Source organism: Pantherophis guttatus, chromosome 1 (assembly GCF_059756535.1).
Source record: "Pantherophis guttatus breed Tessera chromosome 1, ASM5975653v1, whole genome shotgun sequence".
Lineage (NCBI taxonomy): Eukaryota > Metazoa > Chordata > Lepidosauria > Squamata > Colubridae > Pantherophis > Pantherophis guttatus.
In genome coordinates this window covers 19,208,972-19,234,986 of record NC_142063.1, presented here as the reverse complement: position 1 = coordinate 19,234,986, position 26,015 = coordinate 19,208,972, and the positions used below count along the sequence as shown (strand labels likewise).

Genomic DNA, 26,015 nt, shown 5'->3' with positions numbered 1-26,015 from the left:
CAACAAAATAGACATAAGAGATAGACCAATAGTAATGAGTCAAAAGCACAAACAAGAACATACAGTACAGTTACGATAAACTTGATATATATTTGAATTCTTGTTTATATGTTTACATGTTTTGTATGTTTTGTCGTGATTTGTTTTGTTTAGTTTGTACTTTCAAATAAAAAACTTAAAAAAAAAGAATTCTATGCAATACAATAGAATACAAATACAATAAATGAATTCTATGACACGTGTCCGTTTTCCGTTTATTCACTAATGCATTTAGAATTGCAAAAATTCTCCTGCTTGAGCAGGGGGCTGGACTAGAAGACCTTCCAAGGTCCCTTCTGCTATTCTAATCTCAGGCTTGGAGCCTTTAATCCATTTCGTAACGCCACCAATCGTATTTTGAAGACCACCTGCAGCCTTTAAAGAGAAATTATGGTTAGTTCATTAGGAAAATATAACAGCCTTGACCCCCGATGGGGGACTTTTCGCTTCCGCCAACCCACCCGGGCGCATCCCCAGCGCTTCCCCCGGATTTGATCTGATTTGATTTTTTGCAGCCCAAAACCGACTTCTCCTCCCCCGAAGCTACCCGCTCCGCTCTCCCCCTCCCCGCCGGGGAAGGTGGAGACTTGGCGGGGAGGAGGGTCACAGCCTCGGCTGCCCTCCAACCTGACGCTCCCTGGCTGGGCGGAGACCAGGCAGGCGTCTCTTTTCCCCCACCCTTCCTTCCGTCTCCACGTTGCGCCAGGGCGAGGCAGCCGCGTCCGTGTAAGCCAGCCGCGGTATCGGGAGGCCGGGCGTCCGATCTTGGCTTGGGGAAGCCGGGCGAGCCGTTTTTCCAAGAGGCGCCTCCGACGACGGCTCTCCCCCCGCCCCGCCGCCGCTTCTGAAGAGGCGTCATGTCAGGCTTGGATTATCTGGCCGCCGAGTGCCTGATGTCCATCTCCAGCGGGGCCTTGATCCACCCGGCCTCCAGCCTCATCAGCGCCAAAGAAGAGCGAGGCGGCCGTCCCCCTTCCCTCCCCGGCGCCCGTCACCCGGAGCGCCCCGGCTCTGCGCTTTCGGATTGCAGCGGGAGCTGCTCCTCTTCTTCGCCCGGAGAGAGCGAGCTGCGAAGCGGCGTCCCGATCCTGCCCCAGGCGGGGGAGCTTCCCCGAAGAGCCGGCGCTGACAGCCCCGCCAGCCTCTCCGCCATCTCCCCGGCTAAAAGGCACCAGTGCCCTTTCCAAGGCTGCATTAAGGTCTACGGCAAATCATCCCATCTGAAGGCGCATCTCAGGACGCACACCGGTAAGAGCCAAGCCAAGCCAAGCCCGGGATTGGATCCGCGTCCCTCCCCTGTTGCTCCCGGCTCAGACCCCACCAGGGTGCCCTGAAGCCCTGCAGGACCGCCTCCACGCCTCTCAGTCCGCATCCTTCGGCCCCACGGCCACCCCCCCCCCCAGTTCCCGCTTCCTTCCCCCACCTCGGTCTCCACCCACGTGGAGACCGCGCCTCTCTCGGCTTTGGCGCACGGATTTCCTCTCGATCCGGGAGGGAGGGAGGGAGGCGTTTGGTAGGGCTGGTCTCTTTCCTAACCACCCTTGTTTCTCAGGCTCGGGAGGGTGGAGAGATGGGGGGACGGGACCTGCAGGCTTTCTCCTCCTGCCCCTCTCTTGATCCCCCCCCTTCAAGGGAAGAAAGATGCCGCTCCCCGCCCCATGGGGATCCATCCTGGCCCCACGTGCTTGGCCGGGCAAGCTCGAAAGCGAAAGTGGATTGGAGGAGGAGGGAGGCAGGGGAGACTTCGAGCGACCCCTCCTGATCTGTGCGGGTCTTTCGCCTTCGGGTACTTCGCAAGTGATGGCGCAGTAGAGCCTCTGCGTTCCAAAGCAGGCTACCGTAGAAGGAACAACAGGCGCGCCAAGGGGGTGTTGCCCTCACTAGGGCGCTTGCAGTTGCAGATTCCGCCTTTCTGGCGGCACACACACCCCCAGCAAGGAAAGGGGGGGGTCTTTCTGGCTCGCTTACAGCCCCCCCGCCCCTTCGGAAAGGTTCCCTTGGAGATGGCTGCGCGCTTCAAATCTCGCCCACTCTTGTTGGCAGAGCCTGGTCTCTGCTGCCTACGCCGGACGGTCGGAGAGAGAGAGAGAGAGAGAGGTGTGGCCATCCAGGGTGGCCTGATGGGATGGGGGGCCTCCCCGTTGGAACTTAATCCCAGGGCGGGGAGGGAGATCATCTAGCCCTGGATTGTTCCCCATGGATCCAGAGCCTCTTCTCCGCGCATGGCTCCCCCCCATCCCAATTTAAGAGGGACACAAAGGGTGGTACAATTGTCGCTGCGCCCGGGGTGGGTGGAACAAGGCGCGGGCACAGAAGCCGCGTGGGTGTGTCTGCCAAACGATCGCGGGCGCAAAAGATAGCAGATAAAAAGCCTTTTAAAAAAAAAGTTGAATTGTGCCAAGAAGAACCAGGGGTCTGTCTGTCAGCTAGATGATTATTTGGAGCCACCTCATCTCTTCGCCGTGTTCTTGGCAATTCTCTCCCCAGAAAAATATTCATCTTGGCTAATTGGGGGCCCTGAGTGAGATTCCTTGGAAAAGGACCACTGTAACCTGAAGTGTCTTATTTGGGGCTGGGAAGCGGAGGAGTTGGTTCCAACTACCTCTCAAGGTGGAAATCCACTGATGACCTTCAGAAGTCCTTGCTCAAAGTTGCTCTACTTTTGCAGGGGGGGCCAGTGGTGGGAGGGCCAGCAAATGAAAGATGCCATCTTGTGTGGAGGATGCTAACTCGGTGGAGTTCGCTTCTCTCAGGGACCACATCTTCCAAAACTGGGTACAGAGTCCGGGCAGAAGAAGTGTTAAATGTAGTGTGACTTGGGTGAAGTTCATGAGAGGCTATTTCTTTACTGCTTTGTTTTTCTCCCCACCACACTTCTGGGTTTGTGCAGAAGGCAAGCTGGCTGCTGAGACCCTTCACTAATTTTTAATTGTTTTTAAATTAGTTTTATAATTGGGGTGTTTTAAATCTGGCCAAAGTATTTAATGTATTTTAAATGGTTTTTAACGTTTGTATTATGTATATTTTACTTTCTGGCTGTTCACTGCCCTGAGTCCTTCAGGAGTAGGGCAGTATATAAATTTAATTATAAATAAATAAATAAATAAATAGGGTGGGTTTAAAGGAGAACTCTTCTAGGGCAGTTCTTCCCAACCTGGCCCTATTTGCCACTCTGCAACTACAACTCCCAAGATGCCTCGCTGCGATCTTCCTATATTTCTAATGTGGGCAGTGTTTATCCATCTGTGCGTGTAAAAGGAGATGGAAAAAAAAAAAGGATGAATTTTGATAGCAGGGATCCTTTCAATGTGCCAGGAGAAATCTCGGCTGCTTGTTTTGTGTCAGCTATGTTTGGTGCCCTTAATCCTCTGGTGGGCGGATAGCTGGGTTAAGCAGCTGGCAGGATTGTGTAGGCAAAGGCATAAAAGCTTTTGATTTTTTTTTTTTAAAAAAACCAGTGTGGGAGAGGCTTTCTTTACCCAGATGCTATCGGGTTTAAAGTTGGTGGTTTCTCCGAACTTGCTGAAGCTGGCACATGAATGCATCTACAAGCTGTTAAGCACACAGGGTCTTGGAACAGCCTGCTACTAGTGCAGACCTGTTCCACATGCAAAGATTTGGATATGAAATTTTTTCTAACTTTTAGAAGAAAGCCAAAGGACAGTATTGCAAGGACATGAAGACCCTGGGCAGTAGGGTACTGGATAAAAATGATAAGTGGGCAAAGTCAAATGCTCTGAGGCTTGCAGTGGGTAGAAAATCCAGAAAATCTTTAAAAAATGTATTATTCCAGTTGTTTCAAGGTTGCAGGCATGCAGTAGAGCCATAGATGTGTGTTCCTGTCACGCCTACATTTATTTGATTATTATCCCGCCTTTGTTACTTTAGAAGTAACTCAAGGCATCGAACATACCTAATACTCCTTCCTCATCTTATTTTCCCTTCAACAAGCCTATGAAATAGATTGGGCTGAGAGAGATTGACTGACCCAAAGTACCCATCCAGCTGTCATGCCTAAGGCAGGACTAGAACTCAGGGTCTCCTGGGTGATTGGCCCAAAGTCACCCAGCCAGCTTTCGTGGCTAAGGCGAGCCTAGAACTAGTTTGGTATAATGGTTAAGGCACCAGGCTAGAAAGTGAAACACTGCGAGTCATTTTAGGCATAAAAGCCAGCTGGGTGACTTTCGGCCTGTCGTTCTTTCTCAGCCCAACCCTCCTCACAGGGTTGTTATTGTGGGGAAAGTAGGAGGAGGAAGGTGTGTTGGATATGGTTGCTGCCTTCAGTTACTTGTAAAAAAAATAAAGGTAGGATACAAATAAAAAATCAAATCAAATCAGTCTCCTGGGCCTAAAGTCACCCAGCCAGCTAAAACAGGACTAGAACTCACAATCCTTACATCAAGCTGCTTCTCATGTGACATAATTGAGGGCCGTGAAGTCATTGGGCACTTTGGTCTTTGTAACTATATCCTGTTCTTCGAATTTAAAACTGATCTTGACCCCTGGTGAAATTGTCCTCAGTTGGAGATTGAAACGAGGTTTTTGCAGATATAATTCGGGTAGAAGGCAAGGAGCAGGAACAAAATGTACTCCCTGTGATTTAATAACAGCAATCAGGCCCAGGAAACCTCCCTTTCTTACATTAAGCTGCTGAGTTGCAGAAAGTTTAGTGGAAAAGTGGATTTGTGTGTGTAAGAAATGGAAGTTTAATTCCAGGACTAAAAGAATACCAGTTTGATCTAGTGGTTAAGGAACCAGGCTAGAAAGCAGGAGACTGTGAGTTCAAGTCCTGCCTTAGCCATGAAAGCTGGCTTGGATGACTTTGGGCCAGTCACTGTCATTCTCTCTCTTTTAGCCCAACCCACCTCATAGATTGTTGTTGTGGGGAAAATAGCATGAGGAAGGTGTGTTGGATATGTTCAGGGCTTTGAGTTGTTTGTACAAAATAATAAGGGTGGGATAGAAACAAACAAACAAATAATAAACTATTGGGGTCAAATATGGGCTTTGCTTTGTTCCTCCTTCATCTTCTGCTACTGATTTCCATAGCGTTTGTTTGCAACTGTAAAGTTAAAAAGCAGAATTTTCAGCTCTATCCACCAAAATCCTCTTTCTTCTGTCTTCAAAAGAAAACTTCAAAAAGCAATTTTCTTTCAGTGGGTTAAACAATAAATGAAGGTTAACTTTTCTTCATGGTGCTGTTCTTTTTCTTAATCCTCCTAAAAACTTGCAATCCTGCTTTTCAACTTTTCCCACATATTGTGTTACATTATAAAACATGTTTTTGTTTTCCCAATTTGTGCCAGGAAATCTCTATCTGATAATCTGGGAGGGTTCCCCCCCCCTTTTTTATTCATTATTTTATAAGAGGACAAAATATAGGCAAAATAGCAAGATACACCAGAATAACAAAGTTTTGTTAAGCAAACCTTTACAAATAAAAAACCAGAAAAAGAAAGGCGAGAGAGAAACAAACAAAAAAAGTGTGCTTTATATATTAAGCTTACAGTTACTGGTTTACTAAAGTACCACATAATATTATAGTAATTAGATACAAAATGTTACTTTAAAATCCCAAAATCCATACCACAGAAGAATTTGCTTAACCTTTTGATTAGTGAAAAATGCTGCCTTCTCCAGAATGGATAAATTACATATTTCCAAAAGCCAATCTTTTAACATCTGGAATAATACTGGAAATTCCCCAACTTCTCAATATTATTATTTTAGCCTCCACCCATGTGTGGTAAACCCTGATTCCTCACAGTTGAATTCCAGAGTTTTGTTATATACCCTTCATCATCACACTAACATCTTTAATCTTTAAAGATTTCTCCATAAATCTATTTAGATATGGGTAGTCCTTAATTTATGACCACAATTGGGACCAGAATTTCCATTGCTAAGCAAAGCAGTTGTTAAGTGAGTAACACCTATTTTATGATCTTATTTGCCACAGTTGTTAAGTGAATCACTTCAGTTGTTAAGTGAATGATGTAGTTGTTAAGCCATTGACTTTGTCAGAAGCCGGCTGGGGATGGTTGCAAATAATAACTTGACACTGGGAATCTGCAACCCATTGTGAATACATGCTGGTTACCAAGCACCTGAATTTTGATCAAATGATCATGGGGATGCTGCAACGGTTGTAAATGTGAGGACAAGTCACTTTTTTCAGTGCCATTGTAATTTCAAATGGTTGCAAGTTGAGGGCTTACCTGCTACCTGCTATGCTTAAAAAGTGTCAGGTGTTTTTTGGATGGGTCAATAAACTCTCCATATCTGAGAGCTTGTAATTTTATGAAATGCACGCTTTCTCCAATTGCCACTTATTAATTATATCAAGGCAAGGCAAACTGGTTGAGTAGATTAATGGTGCCAACTGGTGTTGAATATCTACACCCTTTGGCAAGTCAAACTCAACTAGGATTGTATTGTAGGCAACGTCTGATGTTGCAGCAATGTTCAGGAGGTATGATAATCCAGGAGAAACCATTGGTATAAAGCCAGTTTGATGTAATGGCTAAGGCACCAAGATGGAAACCAGAAGAAAGCAATTCCAAAGGTGCTTTTTTCAGGAGGCAACTGCAAATCCACCACTATCCTGCCAGAACTGAAGAAGCTTCTTGGATGAGAAGCGAAACATCTTCAAAAGAAAAAACAAGAAAGTCCAGTTGCCTCCTGAAAAAAGCACCTTTGGGATAACCATGACCTGGATGACTGAAAGTCTCTACAGACAAAAGATAGCTAGTTTTAGTCCAGTCTTAAGACATAAAAGTCAGTTGAGTGACTTTGGGCCAAACACCAGGAGACTGTGAGTTCTAGTTCCGCCTTAGGCATGAAAGCCAGCTGGTGACTTTAGGCCAATCACACTCTCTCTCGGCCCATGTCACCTCACAGGGCTGTTATGAAGAAAATAGGAGCAGGAAGGAGTATTATGTATGTTGGCTGCCTTGAGTTATTTATAAAAATAATACAGGCTGGATAAAAAAATCTAAAATAGATAAATGATAGGCTAAAGAACTCCCACTTCCTTTGCATTTTTTTCCTTGAAGCATAAGGACCATCAAATACAGACAAACTATTAAATTGTTAAAAGTTTAAGAAAAAAATTGCGAAAAAAACCCCCCAAAGCTACGAAGAGTCACTTTGATGGATGGGTGGAACATAACTTTATTAAATAAAAATAAATAAATAAATAAATATGCAAATGGAAGCCAGGAAATGCTTTTTGAAAATGAAACTAAGGTATGTAGTTAAAGGCATTCAATGCAGAGATCTCCTTGCTTAAGAACACATCTTTTTCCCTGAGTAAATTTTACTTGCATTGCAGTTCCACATTAGCAGACTTCGTTTTAAGCAGATGTTTCTTTTTCCTCTTATCCTGGTCTTCCTCCTCCATTGCTCTGTTATTCTCTTCTTTTTTTCTTTTTGGTGCTCAAAAAACAACAACAACCCCAAAGTCCTGTCTAGTCACATAAAATCCACCATCTGCTGCCTGAGGCCAACCTTCTCCCATAGGGACCCCCTGCAAAACCTCCCACAAGCATAATTAAAGGGAACCGTGTCTCTTTATGTCACTGCTTTGGGTGCCCATCAAATCTTTCATTAAAAGCTAACATTAAACCTTAAACAAGCACAGTGTTTCAAGCTACCCCCTATTTTTCTTAGATTTCACTATTGACTACCACTACTTAACGAATCTGAAAGGAATAATAACCAGTTACACAATCTGCTAAATCTTCTAGGGAGGGCTCCCTGGCTTCTCCTTGGATATCTTGAAGTCAGGAAACTCCATTTTTCAGTGGTTTACAGAGTCTTTCTCAACTTCGATGACTTTAAGATGTATGGACTTCAACTCCCCAAATCCCCAGGGTCCCTAACCCCCGGTCCGTGGACTATCACCAGTTCGCAGCATGCCAGCAACCAATCCACACAAACAAGCGAAGCCCCATCTGTGGGATGCAGGCAGCACCCAAAACCATGACCCCTCCGGTCAGGGGCGGGCTTCAAAAATTTTAGCAAGGGGTTCTCTGCCTGGTTGCCTAGTTGGCCTCTTGCACCACGGTGTGGGAGAGGTGTTTTTGCCCTCCCTGGGCTCCGGTGGCTTTTTTCGAGCCTCCGGGAGGGCGAAAATGACCTCCCCAGGCTCAGGAAGCCCTCTGGAGGCCGGAAACGGGCCTATTTCAGGCCTTCCCGAACTTCCGTAGGCCCATTTTTCGCCCTCCGCACATGCCCTGCACCTAGCTGCATCCAAAATGGGCTGTGTGGGGACTCCTGGGAGGCGAGGGCCGGGGTGGGCAGGGCCAGCCAGGAGTGGGATTTTGGGGGGGTCTCCGAACTGCACAGAATCTTAGCTAGAGGTTCTTCGGAACCCCTGTGAACCCCCAGCAGCTCACCCCTGCCTCCGGTCCATGGAAAAACCTTTCTCCATGGTACTGGTCCCTGGTGGCCAACAGGTTGGGGGCCACTGTATTGTAGCATTGTTACATCATTTTATAAAAGTTCTCTTTTAAATTATAGCACAACATAAATTTAATCCCAGTTCCGCACATTTTTTTTTTTGCCATAGATCCATGTTTATATTGAACCAAAATTTGCAGCCCATTTCATCATACAGCATTTCATCTGTTCATCTGTGGGTGACAGTTTGTACATTGGCTATTATATAATCGTACATAATTCTATTTCAGATTCAGTTGTTTTGTTCTCAAGTGTGATTTTCCCTTTAACCATAATATTCATTTTTGCAATAGTGGTGACTATGTATAGCTTGGGTGTAGGATGAGGGCGAAGGGTTCGTTCTCCGAGTTGTGGGTTGGTTTCTGAACGTTTCATTACCAGGCAGGGTAACATCTTCAGCGGAGTTTAAGGGATGTTTATATTTAGTTATTTTATTAAATTTGTTTGTTGCCCATCCTACCATAAGGTAACTTCATTTGATGTCAGCTTTACTAGGTAGACTCGATAGGAAACATGACCAGATAAGCTAATTCTACTTTATTATAAGGCTACATTAATGGAATCTTTTAAATCTGAAGGTACATGTCTTTCCCATCTCCTTTACAGCCTGAAAAACTAGGGCGGGTCTCTTCTTAGTTCTTTTTCCACCCATTATGCAGCTGTGGGCTATTCCATCTCTTATCTCACTATTCTCTAAAAGCAGCTTCTGTTCCTGTCTTTCAAAGTCTGCCACATACTATTACATCTGATTATAAGAAAACCATTGAAGAGTGTCCATCTGTTGCTAACAGTTCCCTTGTTTTTATCTTAATTTCTTCCTTGTCTTGTATTAATAAATCCCCATATGTTAACTTTTATCTGCTGTTTCTCTTCTGTGGAAAGCTTCTTGGATGTCAGCAATGATACCTTTGGATAACATCTAGCTCTGTGATGGCGAACCTATGTGGTATGCGGAGCCATATATGCGGGCACGCAAGGATTGCCCTAGCTCAGCTCCAGCGTGCATGCATGAACCGGTCAGCTGATTTTCGGGCCTTCCAGGCCCACCGGAAGTCGGGAAACGGGCCGTTTCTGGCCCCTGGAGGGCCTCCATTGGGGTGGGGAAGGCCGTTTCCCCCTTCCCCAGGCTCCAAGAAAGCCTCTGGAGCCTGGGGAGGGCAAAAAACGGGCCTTCTGGGCCCACTGGTAACCTTTTTGCCGTTGCGTGCCAAAAGCAGGGGGAGCGCAGGAATGGCATTGAATTATGGGTGTGAGCACACGTGTGCACGACACCCCCCCCTCACGTTTTGACACGCAACGCCAAAAGGTTAGCCATCACTGGTCTAGCTTATACAGGTAGTCCTCGACTTACAGCAGTTCGTTTAGTGACCGTTCAAAGTTACAACAGTCCTGAAAAAAAGTGACTCATGACCATTTTTTTTACACAGGACCATTCCAGCATACCCTTGGACACGTGATCAAAATTCAGACGCTTGGCTACTGACTCACATTTATGACGGTTGCGGTGTCCCTGGGTCATGTGATATGATCCCCTTTCACAACCTTCGGACAAGCAAATTCAGTGGGGAAACCAGATTTACTTTACAACTGTATCACTAATTTAATGACTGCAGTGATTCACGTAACAAATGTGTTAAGTCCTAAAATCGGGCAAAACTCACTTAACAAATTTCTCGCTTAACAACTTACATTTTGGGCTCAATTTTGGTTGTAATTTGAGGACCACCTGTACTTGCTCCATATTTTTAATAATAGATAATTATTCAAACCTAGATTTGCTTTAAATTTTATCATTCCATTAAAAAAAACGCCACTCAAAGTTGGTTTCTTCTTTCAAAGTTCAGATTTCTGCCGTTATAATAGAAATCATTCTCACTTAATTCAGTGCAGTTTCCAGTGTTCCTGGCAACGTGTATTGTTACCGTATTTTTCGGAGTATAAGACGCACCTTTCCCACCCTAAAAGAGGGTGAAAATTTGGGTGCGTCTTATACACCGAATGTAGCCCCGCCCAGCCTCTGAAACTGAGGTTTCAGAAGCTGAAAAAAGCCTCCTAAAGGGAGATTTCAGAGGCTGAAAAAAAAAGCAGGGCACAGAGCTCACAACCAACGAACCTGTTGGTTAACAGCTGATTGGGGGTATTCCGGGAGGCCATCCACCCGCCAATCAGCTTTTTTCTTATTTTCCTCCCCAAAAACTAAGGTGCGTCTTATTATCCGAAAAATACAGTAATTCATTGAAAGCATGATCTACATTCTTAACCATATTGTGACTTCCAAGACTGCCTTCTTGTCTTTGGTAGATGTAATAATGTTGGGAATAATGATGTCGGTATGAATATGCTACCGGATTCTTACGATAACATAAGAATTTGGGGCCCATTACCAGCCTGATAATATGGCAGAACATTTTAATGGAAATGGTAGCTTGATTTGATAGCTTTTGGGGTTATGACGCAGGTGTCTCAGTGTGGGAGCACTTTAGTTTCTTGGGCCTTTGATTATAAATAATCATTCCGATTCTGTTGATTAGCATCAGAAATAATTGCCCTCTTTGGTCGCTCTCCCTTGCATCCAATAGCAACAAAAACAAATATTTATCTCCGGAAGGAAACTCCCTATAAGTATGCTTCTTGTCTCTCATCCATTGGAGCCTAAAGTTGATTTAGAGCAGGAGTGGAGAACTATGGCCCCCTTATGACCTGTGGACTTCAACTCCCAGAATTCCTGAGCCAGGTCATAAAGGGGCCATAGGTCCCCACCCCTGGTTTAGAGGAAGAAGAAAATTTAGCATCACTACCATCATAATAATATCCAGTATCCAAGGTATCCGTTTGCCTTAGGGGCTGTGTCCCATGAATTTTTGTGCAAACTTCTCTCTACTAATATGGATCCCTATAAATAGAGATTTCAAATCCATTGAAAATCCACTGTGAATTTCACTCTATGAACATTGAACGTAGAATATCGTAGCGTTGGAAGGGATCTTGGAGGTCTTCTAGTCCAACCCCTTGCTTAAGCAGGAAACCTTATATTATTTCAGACAGGTGGCTGCCAAACCAGAAAGGTATGGATCTAGCAAAGCTGCCATCAATGTCTTCCAAACTGAACCAACCATATACAGTAGAAGGAAACCCGTATAAATATTTTGGGTATCTCATTGAAGATGGGAACCAGAAGTGGAAGACTAGATGGCATCAGCCAAGACACTGTTGTGAATAGTATGGTACTAATCCTTGAAGACAACCAGGTGGACATTCTGAAAGAACATTTCACTAGACAAGCCAGATGCAATCAGATTTCATTTATCTATGAAGTTCAAGCCCCCCCCCACCCCTTGGAGATTTTATTAAAAGCCTAAAATGACAAAAGTGTGTATATATGAAGTTAAGGAATCCATGGTTCTGTGTCAAGTTTTGCTTACAGCTTTAAAAATATTTATTATGGCTCATCATCCAGCTAGCAGATGTTGAGACTGGATTTGGCATTTTTGTGCACCTAACGAGGCCTTCCCCAGGACGTGGGATAGGCAGATATGGATATTTGATGCTGTTAAAGATATTTATTTTTTTTATTTTGAATTTGTATACCGCCCTTCTCCCTGAGGACTCAGGGCGGTGAACAGCCAAGTAAAAACATCAAGTACAAATATTAAAATACAGTTAAAAATATACATATATAAATTTGGCCCCGTTAATTAAAAACAATAAACAAAACACTTAAGAACACTTAAAAAATTAGGCCAGCCCGGCTTGCTGGAAAAGGAAGGTTTTAAGGGCACGGCGGAAGGCACTGAGGTCTTGGATTCTCCTTATCTCTGGAGGCAGTTGATTCCAGAGGGTAGGTGCCCCCACAGAGAAGGCCCTCCCCCTGGGGGTCACCAGCCTACACTGTTTGGCTGATGGCACCCCGAGGAGGCCCTCTCTGTGGGAGCGCACGGGTCGATGGGAGGTCGTCGGTGGCAGCAGGCGGTCTCGAAGATAGCTAGGCCCTATGCCATGGAGCGCTTTAAAGGTGATAACCAACACCTTGAAGCGCACCCGGAAGACCACTGGGAGCCAGTGCAGCTTGCGCAGGAGCAGTGTTACATGGGAGCGCCATGCTGCTCCCGTCACTACCCGCGCTGCTGCGTTCTGGACCAGTTGGAGCCTCCGGGTGCTCTTCAAGGGGAGCCCCATGTAGAGAGCGTTGCAGTAGTCAAGGCGAGAGGTGACGAGGGCATGAGTGACTGTGCACAGGGAATCCCGATCAAGAAAGGGCCGCAACTGGCGAATCAGGCGAACCTGACAAAAGGTCCCCCTGGTTACAGCCGTCAGATGTTCCTCCAAGGACAGCTGCGTATCCAGGAGGACTCCCAGATTGCGAGCCCTCTCAGTGGGGGCCAACGACTCGCTCCCAATAGTCAGTGATGGAGTCAACTGACTATATCGGGATGCCGGGAGCCACAGCCACTCAGTCTTGGAAGGGTTGAGCCTGAGCTTGTTCCTCCCCATCCAGATCCGCACAGCCTCCAGGCACTGGGACATCACTTCAAGGGCATCGTTGGGGTGGCCTGGGGTGGAGATGTACAGCTGGGTGTCATCAGCGTACTGGTGGTATCTCACCCCAAAGCCACAGATGATCTCGCCCAGCGGCTTCACATAAATGTTGAACAGGAGGGGCGAGAGGACCGACCCCTGAGGCACTCCACATATAAGAGGCCTTGAGGTCGACCTCTGCCCCCCTGCCAACACGAACTGTGACCGGTCGGAGAGAAAGGAGGAAAACCACCGTAATACGGTGCCCCCCATCCCCAACTCTTCCAACCGGTGCAGCATGATACCATGGTCGATGGTATCAAAAGCCGCTGAGAGGTCTAACAGGACCAGAACAGAGGAGCAACCCCTGTCCCGAGCCCTCCAGAGATCATCAACCAACGCGACCAATGCCGTTTCCGTGCTGTGCCCAGGCCTGAAACATGACTGGAATGGATCTAGATAGGATGTTTCCTCCAGGAATTGCGGAAACTGTCGCGCGACCACACTCTCAACAACCTTCGCCAGGAAGCGAAGGTTGGAGACAGGACGATAGTTGGCCAATATTGCCGGATCCAGGGACGGCTTCTTGAGGAGAGGCCTCACCACCGCCTCTTTCAAGGCGGCGGGGAAGTGACCCTCACTCAACGAAGCGTTGATAACACCCTGGAGCCAGCCTCGTGTAACCTCCCGGGAGGCCAGTACCAACCAGGAGGGACACGGGTCCAGTAAACATGTGGCCGCACTAAGTCTCCCCAAAATCCTGTCCACATCATCGGGAGTCACAGCATCAAACTCCTCCCAGGTAACATTCTCAAGACTATTCCTCGTCACCCTGCCCTGATCTACCCAGTCAGAGTCCAAATCCCTCCGGATCTGAGCGATTTTGTCATACAGATATTGTCCGAAATCCTCCGCCCTGCCTTCCAAGGAATCCTCCCACGCTCCCGGATGGAGCAGGGAGCAGGTTACCCTGAACAGGGCAGCCGGACGATTTCCTGATGACGCAATAGAGGCGGAAAAGTAATTAAACTTTGCCGTCTTTATCGCCACTAGGTAGGTCTTAATATGCGACCTTACCAGTGTTCGGTCAGATTCAGCGAGACTGGCCCTCCAACCACTCTCTAGGCGTCTTTTCCAGCGTTTCATCTCCCTCAGCTCCTCGGTGAACCAAGGAGCAGCGAGGGATCGACACCGGGTCAGAGGCCGCAAAGGCACAACTCGATCCAAGGCCCCACCAGCCGCCCGATCCCAGGCAGCTACCAGGTCCTCGGCCGAGTCGTGTGCCAGATCTTCAGGAATTGGCCCAAGCTCCGTCTGGAACCTATCAGGATCCATCAGGCGCCTGGGGCGGATCCATCTAATTGGGTCCGCCTCCCTGTGGCGGGGTGTAGCGGTTCGAAGGTCCAGACGAAGGAGTGAGTGATCTGACCATGACAAGGGTTTCATGTCTATATCCCCTATAATAAGACCACTCAACCACTGGCCAGAGACAAAAATCAGGTCCAGCATGTGTCCCCCCCTGTGAGTGGGGCCATGAACTAACTGGGTCAGGTCCATGGCCGTCATGGAAGCCATGAACTCCCGAGCCATCTCCGACATTTCACCAACGGATGGCAGGTTGAAATCACCCATGACCATAAGCCTGGGTGTATCAACTGCCACCGTGGCTATCACGTCGAGTAGCTCGGGCAGGGCCGTTGCCACGCGGCAGGGAGCCAGGTACGTAAGCAGCAAGCCCATCTAAACCCCATGACCCCATCTCACAAAGAGGGACTCACATCCGGCAATCTGTGGCACAGTGGTCTCCCTTGGACCAAGACCTTCGTTAATAATAACCGCCACCCCCCTCCCCTCCCCTGGGCCCTCGGCTGATGGAATGCTCTGAAGCCTGGTGGGCACATCTCAACCAGAGGGACCCCTCCCTCCGGGCCCAACCAGGTCTCCGTAATACCCGCCAGATCCGCTCCCCCCTCTTGGATAAGATCGCAAATGAGGGGGGGCTTATTTACCACGGACCCGGCGTTGCACAGCATCAGCCGGAGGCCCAGGTCCTGAGTATCTGAGCCACCTAGTATCTGAGGGGAGCCTTGAGGACCGGGGCGCGCAATCGCTCTCAAGTAGTGAGTGCGCACCCCTGGCACAAGATAAGGTCCTCTGCTCCCGCCATATCTGCCCCTCCCATCCACCGTGCTGATGATATTCCCAATCCCTCATCCTGCGCCCTCCAAACCGTTACCCTGTGCCGGGCTGGGCCCTGACCTAGGTGGATTACCCCCCCCATCCCCTTTGGTCGCCCTCCCAGTTCCCCTTAAAAGATTATTAAAAACCCTAATTAAAAAACCCCTCAATCCCCGCTTTAAAACATATTGTGGCAGAATGAAAGCCTATCCGAGTAAAGCTGCCTTTTGCAGTTGACTGGTGATTTTGTCAATGCCGATGGTGTTGAAGTGGTGCTCCCGTTGTTTTGGGATTGCACCCAAGGCACCTATGACTGTTGGTACCACCTTTGCTTTCTTTTGCCACTGTCTTTCTACTTCTTTTTGCAGATCTTTGCATTTTATTATCTTCTCCAGTTCTTTCTTACTATTATCAATTATTATCAAATTGAGAGTGGTAGGCAGGCGCGTGCAAGTTCACACAGCTCCATTTGTGTGAGTGGAGCTTCGTGTGCAAGGGCAAGCGGCTGCTGCTTCTGAGGGGAGCGCAAAATGGCAGCTGCTCGCAAGAGGGGAGTTTCACGTAAGCAGCTGCCACTCCCACGAGGAGAGCTTCGCATGCACACGCTCACCTGCCGCTGTTCTGCCCCAGCTCCGGATTCCCGAGGATATAGATACACACCAACGGTCCTTACCAAATTTATTAAGTAGCAAGAATAAACCAAAGTCTGGCAAAGGTTGGCAACCAGCCCAGAAAGCAAGATAAGACTTTTCCAAAAGTGCTCTGATGATAATTACAAGTTGTTTCTAGCAAGAAACTTACTAACGGCATGTGACTTAAATAGACTAAGGAAGTGGCCAATTATCCTCAAGCCTTACTCTTGAGGAGACCTCCTCCTCCTGAGTAGCCACTCCTGCCTTTGGCAGCCCTGCGTGCTTGAGCATTGAGGAGAGGCTCCTCCACTTCGCTCTCTCCACTTGAAGGAGCCTCTGGAGGTTCTGAAGGCCCTGGCTGAGTCTCTGCCTCTGGCACCACATCCTCTTCAGCCTCCTCGCTGTCCAACGCGAGCGCCGGCTGCTGGCGCGACACCACACCAGCCACCTCGTTGTCGGGGTCAGCCACGATCCGCGCAGGCCGCTGGTGGGCCACAACAGCCACCTGCGCGGCCTAGTTCCAAACAGGCCGCGGCCCGGTAGTGGGCCGCAGCCGAGGGATTAGGGATCCCTTCTGTACATTTCTCCTTGTGAGAGCAGCATTATATTCTCTATTTTTGATGCCTCTTTTTAGCAAGTTTCTTCTAAGCATCTCAAGTTCCTTTTGCAATTCATCCATTGTATCCTGCTCATGGGCATTTATAAAGAAAACCAGCAATCTCTTTCCTTAAGAACCAGATTTTTGGGATTGAGAAATGAAATGTATTGCAATGCCCACATGTAACCTTTGCTTCAGTGCTGTTTAATGTTTAGTGCTTTTCTGACCCATCAGAAAAGATCCACCACCTGCTTCTTTGGGTGACTGCTCACATCTGGGGACCTCTCTGCAAAACCAAATATAACTAAAGGGATCGTACTTGCACTTGTATTTGTTTGTTTATTAGATTTTTATTACTTTTTTAGTAACTCGAGGCGGCGAACATACTTAATATTCCTTATTCATCCTATTTTCCATACAACAATCCTGTGAGGTTGGTTGGGCTGAGAGAGAAAGCTGCCAAAAGTCACCCAGCTGGCTTTCATGCCTAACATGGGACTAGAATTCACGGTCTCCTAGTAATTGGCCCAAAGTCATTCAGCTGGCTTTCAAGCAGGACTAGAACCCACAGTCTCGTGTTCTAGGTCAGTGCCTTAATCACTATATCAAAGTATCTTTTTCACACCCAGACATACACAATTTAAAAAAAAAAATTGCTTTTTAAGTAATAAGAAAGATTTTAAGGAAAAATGCAAACTTTTAAGCATTCATATTCAGGACTACTCATCAGAAAAATATTTATTTAGATGTTAGTACATTATTAAGACATGATAATGTTGTAAAGCTAATAGTGGGAGACAGATTTGAAAGGATGATCTGTTCTCCATTTTTCAGAACACACACGGACCATTTTAAGCTCATGGAATTTGCTTTATTTTCCCCCTGGAAACAGCTTGAGCCCGGCAAATGACTCATGGTAGAACCACTTGGAATGAAATAAGCCCGTGTAAACCCCATTGTGAGTGTTGGGTGTACAACACAGGGCTGTGACAGAATTGCTTATCTATATCGGCGCAATCTGCCATAACAGAAGCTGATGAAAATGAGGCAAAAATGGAGACAGGCTTGCAAAGAGCTGGTTTGATGTAGCAGCTAAACTTCTGGAGCTAGAAACTAGGCGACTGTGAATTCTAGTCCTGCCTTAGACAAGGAAACCAGCTGGATGACTTCGGGTCGGTCCCAGTGGTGGGTTTCTACCGGTTCGCCCCGGTTCTGGCGAATCTGTAGTGGCGGCGGCGGGAAGCTCCACCCACTTGGCTGGACATCATCACAGACACTCTGTACATGCTCAGAAGGTTCTGCGCATGCGCAGAAGCGCTGTGTGCAAGCACTCCTGGTTCCAAACTGGTAGCGAAGGTAAGAGGAACCCACTACTGGTCGGTCCCTCTCTCTTGGTCCAACCCACTTCATAGGGCTGTTGTTTTAGAGCCGTGTTTCTCAACCTCAGCAATCTTAAAACGTGGGCTTCAACTCCCAGAATTTCCCTAGCCTGTTGGGGAATTCTGGGAATTGAAGTCCATACGTCTTAAATTGCCAAGGTTGAAAAACACTGTTTAGAGAAATAGAAAATGAGACCATTAGCTACACTGCCTTGAATTGTACAAATAAAAGTGTAATTCAAAGCTTATAATATATAGGAATAAGCTCTACTGAAGTGCTTTAGGGCTCAAGGAACATCTTCTTTTAAAGGGCTAAGATTAGGAGGGGGGGCAATGGAAGGTTGTGCAGAATTATTGCCCCCATCCCTTTTAATCATGTTAATACCGTAACAGGAACAGTAATAAAGCTGTTTGTGCCTTGGATAATTGGACTCTTTTCTTTTTTATCCTGGATCCTCCAGAGATCCGAAGGAGGGCAAACAGAGACTTAGATACAGTAAGTTAATGCTGATTTGCAGGTTATTATTGGAACAGCGATGTGCTAGTGATAGTAATGAAAAGATTAGTGCAAGCCTGGTAGAAAGGGATCTATGCATTTAAATAAATCTGTTTCTCCCCATTAACAACGAATTCTTGAGTTACAACTGTTCATTTAGTGACCATTCAAAGTTACAAGAGCACTGAAAAAAATGAGTTACAACTAGTCCTCGTATTTATGACCATTGCAGCATCCTCACAGCACGGGATCAGAATTTGGGAGCTTGGCAACTGACATGTATATACAACAGTTGCAACATCCTGGGGTCATTTGCGGTCTTCCCAGCTGGCTTCCAACAAACAAATGGGAGAAAGCTGAATTTCTTAAGCAACTGGGTAATTCACTGAACTACAGTGATTTGCTTAACAGCTGTGGCCAAAAAGTCATACAATTGGGTGCAATTCACTTAACAACCACCTTGCTTAGCAGTGGAAATTCTGGCCCAAATTGTCATAAATTGAGGATTACATGTATAGGAAAAGGAATAATATTGCAGCTAATACACAAAACTCAAAGCATTTAAGCTGCAGCAAAGTTCTCTGATTTTGTCCCATAACATCTGACAAGTTCAATATACTTCTATGCCCCGAAGAAAGGAAAATCTCATGCTTTTAATTGCGACAGCTTGCTATCTCACGGTTTTACTGTTTTTCCGATGTCGGACTTGCATCTCACAGTGTAGAATCTCTCTTGAAGCCCCAATCCTTTCTGTGAATTTATGCCTGTGCTGACTTGATTCTTAAAACACTGTTTCTCTACCTCAGCAAGGTAGAGTGGACTTCAACTCCCAGAAATGAAGTTGCAGGCTGGGGAATTCTGGGAGTTGACGTCCAATCATCTTACAGTTGAGAAAGGCTGTTTTGAGTGACAGCATCTCAGTTACAGAATGGTCTCTTCATCCCCATCCCTGATCTTCTTTCTTCAAAATCCCTCATGTTCAGCCAACTACTTCAGGGCAGAACAGGGTAGATAAAAATTAATGATTTTTTTTAAAAAATCAAAAAAATCAGATTTTTTTGATTTAAAATGGATTTTTTTGATTTAAATCAGATTTTTTTGATTTTTATCAAATTTATTTTAATAAAAAACTTTTGGGGTAAAAATCTATCGTAAGATAGTTTTCTATTTAAGATACATAAATAATTTAGTTTATTCAGCATGAAATGGAGCTTAGTTATGTAGCACAAGGCTGTGTATTCTGCAACACTGGGACTATCGGTGAGTCAACAGTGGGTCAAAGGAGTAGCAGAGATGACAGTTGCTCTTTAAAAATTATGATTTAAATTGAGTTGATTTAAATCAAGCCTTTTTACTAGTGATTTAAATCATGATTTAAATTGTGATTTAAATCAACTCGATTTAAATCAAATCCACCCTGGGGCAGAAGTCCTTTAAGCTTTCTTGATACAGATAATACTCAAGTTAACGACTGTAATGAAGCCTGCCCATCTCAGCAGTAACATGTGACAGTCATTAAACAGATCTGTCATGTGACCAACCTGATTTTATGACCTTTTTGCAGTGCTTGTTGAGCGAATTCCACGGTTGCTAAGCTAGGGCATAGTTTTGCTGAAAACCGGACATAAATGTTGGGTTTTGGCAATACCATCATAAAACACAATTGTGCCATGCAAGCAGCCATATTAGGCCAGTTACATTCCTTCAGCCCACCTCGCAGGGTTGCTATTGAGAGGAAAAAAAGGAGGAGGATTGTATGTTGGATAAGTTCACTGCCTTAAATTATTTGTAAAAGCAATAATAAAGAGGCTCTGTTGCCAAGTGCGGTCACTTGACTGCCGGGGAGTGGAAGTGCATCCCTGGAGATTTTGAATCTGGGTTGTAAATACCACCCAGGTAGGTCCATTGGAACTTCAGATGGTCACTAAGTGACCAGTCGTAAGTCGAGGACTCTCTGTACTGATTTTGTTTGTTTTAAAGTGATTTTTGTCCTTTTGAGTTTGTAATTTCTGCTTGGGATGGTTTAATTTGCTTCCCTCCCTGTAAATTCCTATGGGTTCTACTAGGATGAAGAGGAAATAAATAATTAAGGGCTTATGTGGCAGAGAACATGTTGAAGCTTTTCATTGTCGTTTAGGATTCCTGTTTGGATCATATTATACTTATTTGCCTTCGGAAGTTGCTTCCATTTAACTGTTAAGCATTACCTTAGGGGATTTCTCCTAGTGTCTTGTTTCCAGCCGCAGCTAGCCAGAGGCATCGGGGACTGTTGCCTATTTAAAATCTGGTCTTTGGAGATAGATTGCTTATGCATATGGAGGCTCTATTAACACCAGCTCTTGAGAGTGACGAAAATAACCATCTCTCTCTCTCTCCCTGCCTTCTTTTCTCCTTGCAGGTGAGCGTCCATTCCCGTGCAATTGGGCTGGCTGCCAGAAGAGGTTTGCACGCTCCGATGAGTTAGCCCGCCACTTCCGCACCCACACCGGCGAGAAGCGTTTTGCCTGCCCACTCTGCGAGAAGCGGTTTATGCGGAGCGACCACCTGACCAAGCATGCCCGCCGCCACCCTGCTTTCCAGCCTGGCATGGTCCGACGATCTGACTGCTACAGAGCCTCCCCTACTGACTCAGCTGGCAGCAGCTTGGCTGGAAGCCCCGCCCCTGGCAGCCCCGCCTCTGATAGCCCCGCCCCTTAAAAAGGGCATGCCACCTTGTTTTTTTGCCCTTCCCAGACCTGGCCTCTAGGGAGAGACCAGGTACTATTTCAGGGGCATTTTTTTGATTCAGAAACTTGGTTTCCCTGTCACTTCCAGTTATGATTTAATATGCCTTATTTCAGAAAAAAAGAGCTCCTTCTTGTGCTTGGTGGGCATTTTGATTACTGTACCAATCCCTCTCCCTGCTTGCTTCCAAGCTGTAGCCTCTATGCACATTCCCATCCCACCCAGGCTGAGGGTGGCAGGATTTGTGGAAATCAGTCCAGCAGACTTGATTAAACTTTATTGATGTTCCTTTGGAAAAAAACCCCGCTTGTGGCCCCTGGTCAGGGGCTAAGAGATGATTTCCTAGCCCTTGGTCAAAGAGATAGTCCAACCATCCTTTTGCCTCAGTTTCCCAGCTGCAAAGAGACTTTATTCCAGGGTTGTGCAACCTTGGCAACTTTAAAACCTGTGTTTCAGTTTCCCCAGCCTGGGGAATTCTGGGAGTTGAAGTCTACAGGTCTTAAAATTGCCCAGATTGGACACCTCTGCTTTATTCCAAAGTCTTTGTATTTAATATTGTTGGAACTGTTCAGCTCAACTCTTCTTCCCTATCATGGCTGATTTTTCACATTTATTATAGCCCTCAGGAAAAGAAAGTACTTTGTTCAAGTTTCACTTAGCTTTAAGCCACTCTTCTTGGCCAACCTATTGATAATGAAGAACCTATTGACTCTTCGCATTTAGAAACAGAGCACACTGCTCTCTGTGCGTTTGGCCTCCTTGCATTTGATAATCAGAATTAACGTGCCTCTGAATAAGGAGGACCCATCTTTTAGCTATCAAGGCTAACAACAAAACATACGAAATCATGGCTTTCCATCTTGTCTCCCCATCCTAAATTGATTGTTTGCAAACTATCTTTTGGGGAAATGTTCAAGTTGACGTAGGCCCTTTGACACTAGAACTGCAGCAACAGTGGGAGATTCCCCCCCTCCCCCCCCCACAGGGAAATTGGGTGTTGGTAACTAACTTTTTGACCTGATACTGTATGTAAATATATTTTTTCCCAGGTCAACTTTACTTAAGGTAAAAAAAAGAGGAGGACCTGTTTCTACGGGTGTTCAGGGGTTTGTGCGTGTGTGTGTGTTTATGGTTTTTTATAAAATATGTATTTATTCCTTTTAAGATAGAATGTAGGAGACCAGTGGTAAAGTTTTATTGTCTGACTGGTTGGCACATGGATGAACTAAAGCTGAAAGGAATGGGATTTTTAGTACGACTCAGGACACCTAAAAGCACTTTTTCTCACTTTCATGGGGCTGTGGCAACTGCTCTGCACAGCTGTACACCAGGCAAGCATGTGTGTGTGTGTGTGTGTGTGTGTGTGTGTGTGTGTGTGTGTGTATTCCTTGTTTAAAAATGGATGCTTTGATGCTTTGGTGATGATGGTTCTTTGCAAGCTGTCAGGTGTCTCTCAACAATGCTAGACAGGAAGCAGGCCTGAGCAGGCATTCGAGGACACAAAACTCCAGATTTACGGTGGGAAAAAAAAGGAATGCAGCCATTATGAAAGAATTTCAGTGATTGCTCTGTATTAAATGCAAAGTACACGTATTGTGAAATCAGGGTTTATTTTCTGGTGGCTTCTGGTGCCCATAAGGCGTGGCTTGGGTGAAGCTGCTGTTCTAGTATCAGGCTGTTTGTTTTTGACTTGGTGAGAATTGGCTCTTATATAAAAGAGCATCTTTGATTTCCTTTGGTGCTCTGCTTCTGAAAATGTAAATCCATTTATGCAGACACGGCTGTCTTCACATTTGCGTTTTGAGAACAAGCCATGCTGTTACCATTCTCTGCCTTGCAAATAAGGTGAAGTAGAATAATGCGATCTGGGGGGAGAGGTACCATTTAGAAGCTTCAAGGGATAGCAATAGAAGGAACTGGGAAGCAGAAGGGAACAGATGTTGCCATATTAACAAGTCTTGCCCTTGCCCAGGTAGTTCTCGACTTACAACCGTTCATTTAGTGACTGTTCAAAGTTAAAACGACCCTGAAAGAAGTGACTTATGACCGTTTTTCACACTTACAACTGTTGCAGTATCCCCATGGTCATGTGATCAAAATTCAGATGCTTGGCAACTGAATCATATTTACGATGGTTGCGGAGTCCCAGGGTCATGTGATTCCCTTTTGGGAACTTCTGACAAGTAAAATCAATGGGGAAGCCAGATTCAATTAACAGTCGTGTTACTAACTTAACAACTGCAGCGATTCACTTAACAACTGTGGCAAGACAGGTTGTAAAACGGACCAAAATTCGCTTAATAACCGTCTCATTTAGCAACATAAATTTTGAGCTGAATTGTGGTTGTATGTCAAGGGCTATGCTGTACAGGTAGGCCTCAACAGCCACAATTGGAACTGGAAAATTCTTCGTTGAGCGGTGTGGTCATTTAAGTGAGGCATCCCTTAAACAGGCATTTTACCACCTTTTTTTGCCATGGTTATTAAGTGAATCATTGTGGTTGTTCAGCGTGACATCACATGACCGCTTGTGAGCGTGCCTGCTGGCTTCCCCATTGACTTTTGCTCGTCAGAAGCCAGGTAGGAAGGTGACAAATAAGGATCACATGACCCAGGGATGTTGCAATGCTGATAAATGGAAGCCAGTTGCCAGGCACCCAGATTGTACTTAGGTGACCGCCTGGAATGAGGTAATTGGTTGTAATTGTGAGGACTGATCATAAGTCATTTTTTTCAACACCATTGTAAACTTAAACAGTTGCTAGAGAAATGGTTGTAAGTTGAAGACTACTTGTAACTTAGGCCAGAGTTCTCCAACCTTGGCAACTTTAAGACTTGTGGACTTCAACTCCCAGGATTCCTCAGCCAGCTGGCTGAGGAATTCTGGGAGTTGAAGTCCACAAGTCTTAAAGTTGCCAAGGTTGGAGACCTCTGACTTAGGCTATCCCTGACAGCAATCTTTCACTTGGCTTGGTCTCCAGCTTCTAAACTTCCCAGTCTAGGAGGGGAGGGATTGATTGAGAATTATTGGATTGGGACTGATTGGGGTAACAAAGCAATTGAGGTAAGTGGAATGGTAACGGGGGAGAGAAGAATGTACACAAAGTAGCCTAGGAAATAACATCTAGCCGGTTTAACTTGAAATAGGAATCCACCTGGAGGAGCATTAAATCTTGTGTCTTCAAATGCAGCCCCATGGACTGATTCCAGGATGCACTGCCCCCCCCTCCCCCCAATCCTTATTTATTTGAACTCAGGACCCCATTGATCCTAGGCCTTATAGATTTCCAGTGGTCAAAAGCAATGGCAGGACAGAGAATTTATAGTATTGGAAAGAGGCATTGTAGCCAATGAAGTTAATCCAACTGTCCATTGCAAGAAACCAAATGAAAGCAATCTGGATATCCAGCATAGAGTTTACCGATACTTTTGATCGTTGGTTCCAGATGATCATTGCTCTTGACATAAGGAAGGCTTTCTTATTATTGAAGAAGAATATGCTTTTGCATAACTTTTAAGACCATTGTTTTGTGTCCTGGTACCGTAGGTAAATAGAAACGAGGTTAGATGTCTTCTTTTGCTTGAATAACTTCTGCTCTAGAAGTTTTGGGTGCCTATATAGATTTCTGATGTGCTCCAGGAGTGAAGTGGAGTAAATACCTTATCCCATACATGTCACTAGACAATTGAATTTTTTTTATAGATAGAGAAATGGATATATTTAAAAAGGATCCAACCTTCCTCTTTACAATATATAATCAAACTGGTATTTTATTAAAGGAAAGTACAGTATATTTTCTTTCTTTTGAAATAATAATGAAAGCTTGCGCTTACTGCTGGAACATGGGTATTTTTGTAGGAAGAAATCAAGTCATGTTGCACTTCCAAAGTTTTAGAGGAGAATTCTGATTTTGGTGGAGATGCTACAGTATTTTTTTATTAGAACAAAAGACACCCCTCTTTATCCTTTCCCCATGCATTTATAATTGATAGTCTCCTCTGCTGAGATACTGGCTACAGGAAGAGGGAAAAATAATATATGTAGGAAATAAAATTCTTACCAAGAACCCCCACCTCTGCCAGAATGCCATGATTTTTAAAGGTTTATAATCCCAGAACATCTATGGCGATTGCTAATGGAAAAGTGATGAAAACGGTTTTTCAGACGCATTTATTTTACATGATTATGTACACGTTTATTATGCTCTAGTGAACCCTCTGCTTTAAAACCCATCTCTGTATTTTGATCAGTGTATCTGTTGCATGCTGTTGTGTGCTGTGTTTGAGTTGAGAAGGAGTTATTTTCATTTTCTCCAAATCTGTATTTTTAATAATAAGCACTGAAATTTGGTGCACCATTTTTGCGTGTATTTTCTCTGTTCTATTTTTAAATAAAACGAACAAAAACAGGCTCCTCTCTTTAACCCGTGTGTATGAAGAGATTTAACATGTTTGTGTGTTTGAAGAGATTTAATCTTTATATATGTGATTTATTTGCTGAGTGGTATAGTGGCCTAATTGGTGAAGATGCTCTCCTCTCACTTGGAAGTGAGAGTTCAATCCCAGGTAGTGACAGATGTTTCTCTCTTAGGACGCAAAGAGAAAATTGCTGCTGTGAACTCCATGTAGGTATCAGGAAGGGCATCCGGCCAATAAACGCTCAGCTCCATCCAGTCACCCCAACTCTAACCTGAATTAAGGGTAGAGAGTTGTAAAAAAGGGAGTTTTATATGTTAAATCTATTCACTGCCTCACTCCTAGGGGATTGCTAATAAAATAATACATTACATCAAAACATTAAAATGAAAATTTTCAAATCATAGAGGTATTTGTAGGGTTTTTTGTTTTTGCTTATAAGGCAAGGGGTACTTTACCAAAAATTCACTTCTAATTGTTAACTTTTATTATTATTATTATCATTTACTAATATGGGCCAATGAGCATCATTTTAAATAGCCCAAGTTATCTATCAGAATTGGCATGTCTCAACT

General features: G+C 45.2%; 1 protein-coding gene across 1 annotated transcript; it reads left to right on the top strand.

The window, feature by feature from the left end:
- Positions 1–623: 623 nt before the first annotated feature.
- On the top strand, positions 624–25,448 carry KLF16 (KLF transcription factor 16). The gene is made up of 2 exons (XM_034437709.3): positions 624–1,287; positions 20,699–25,448. Exons 1-2 carry the CDS (start codon positions 897–899, stop codon positions 20,995–20,997), a joined length of 690 nt encoding a protein of 229 aa, XP_034293600.1. The 5' UTR covers positions 624–896; the 3' UTR covers positions 20,998–25,448.
- The last annotated feature ends 567 nt before the right edge of the window (positions 25,449–26,015 follow it).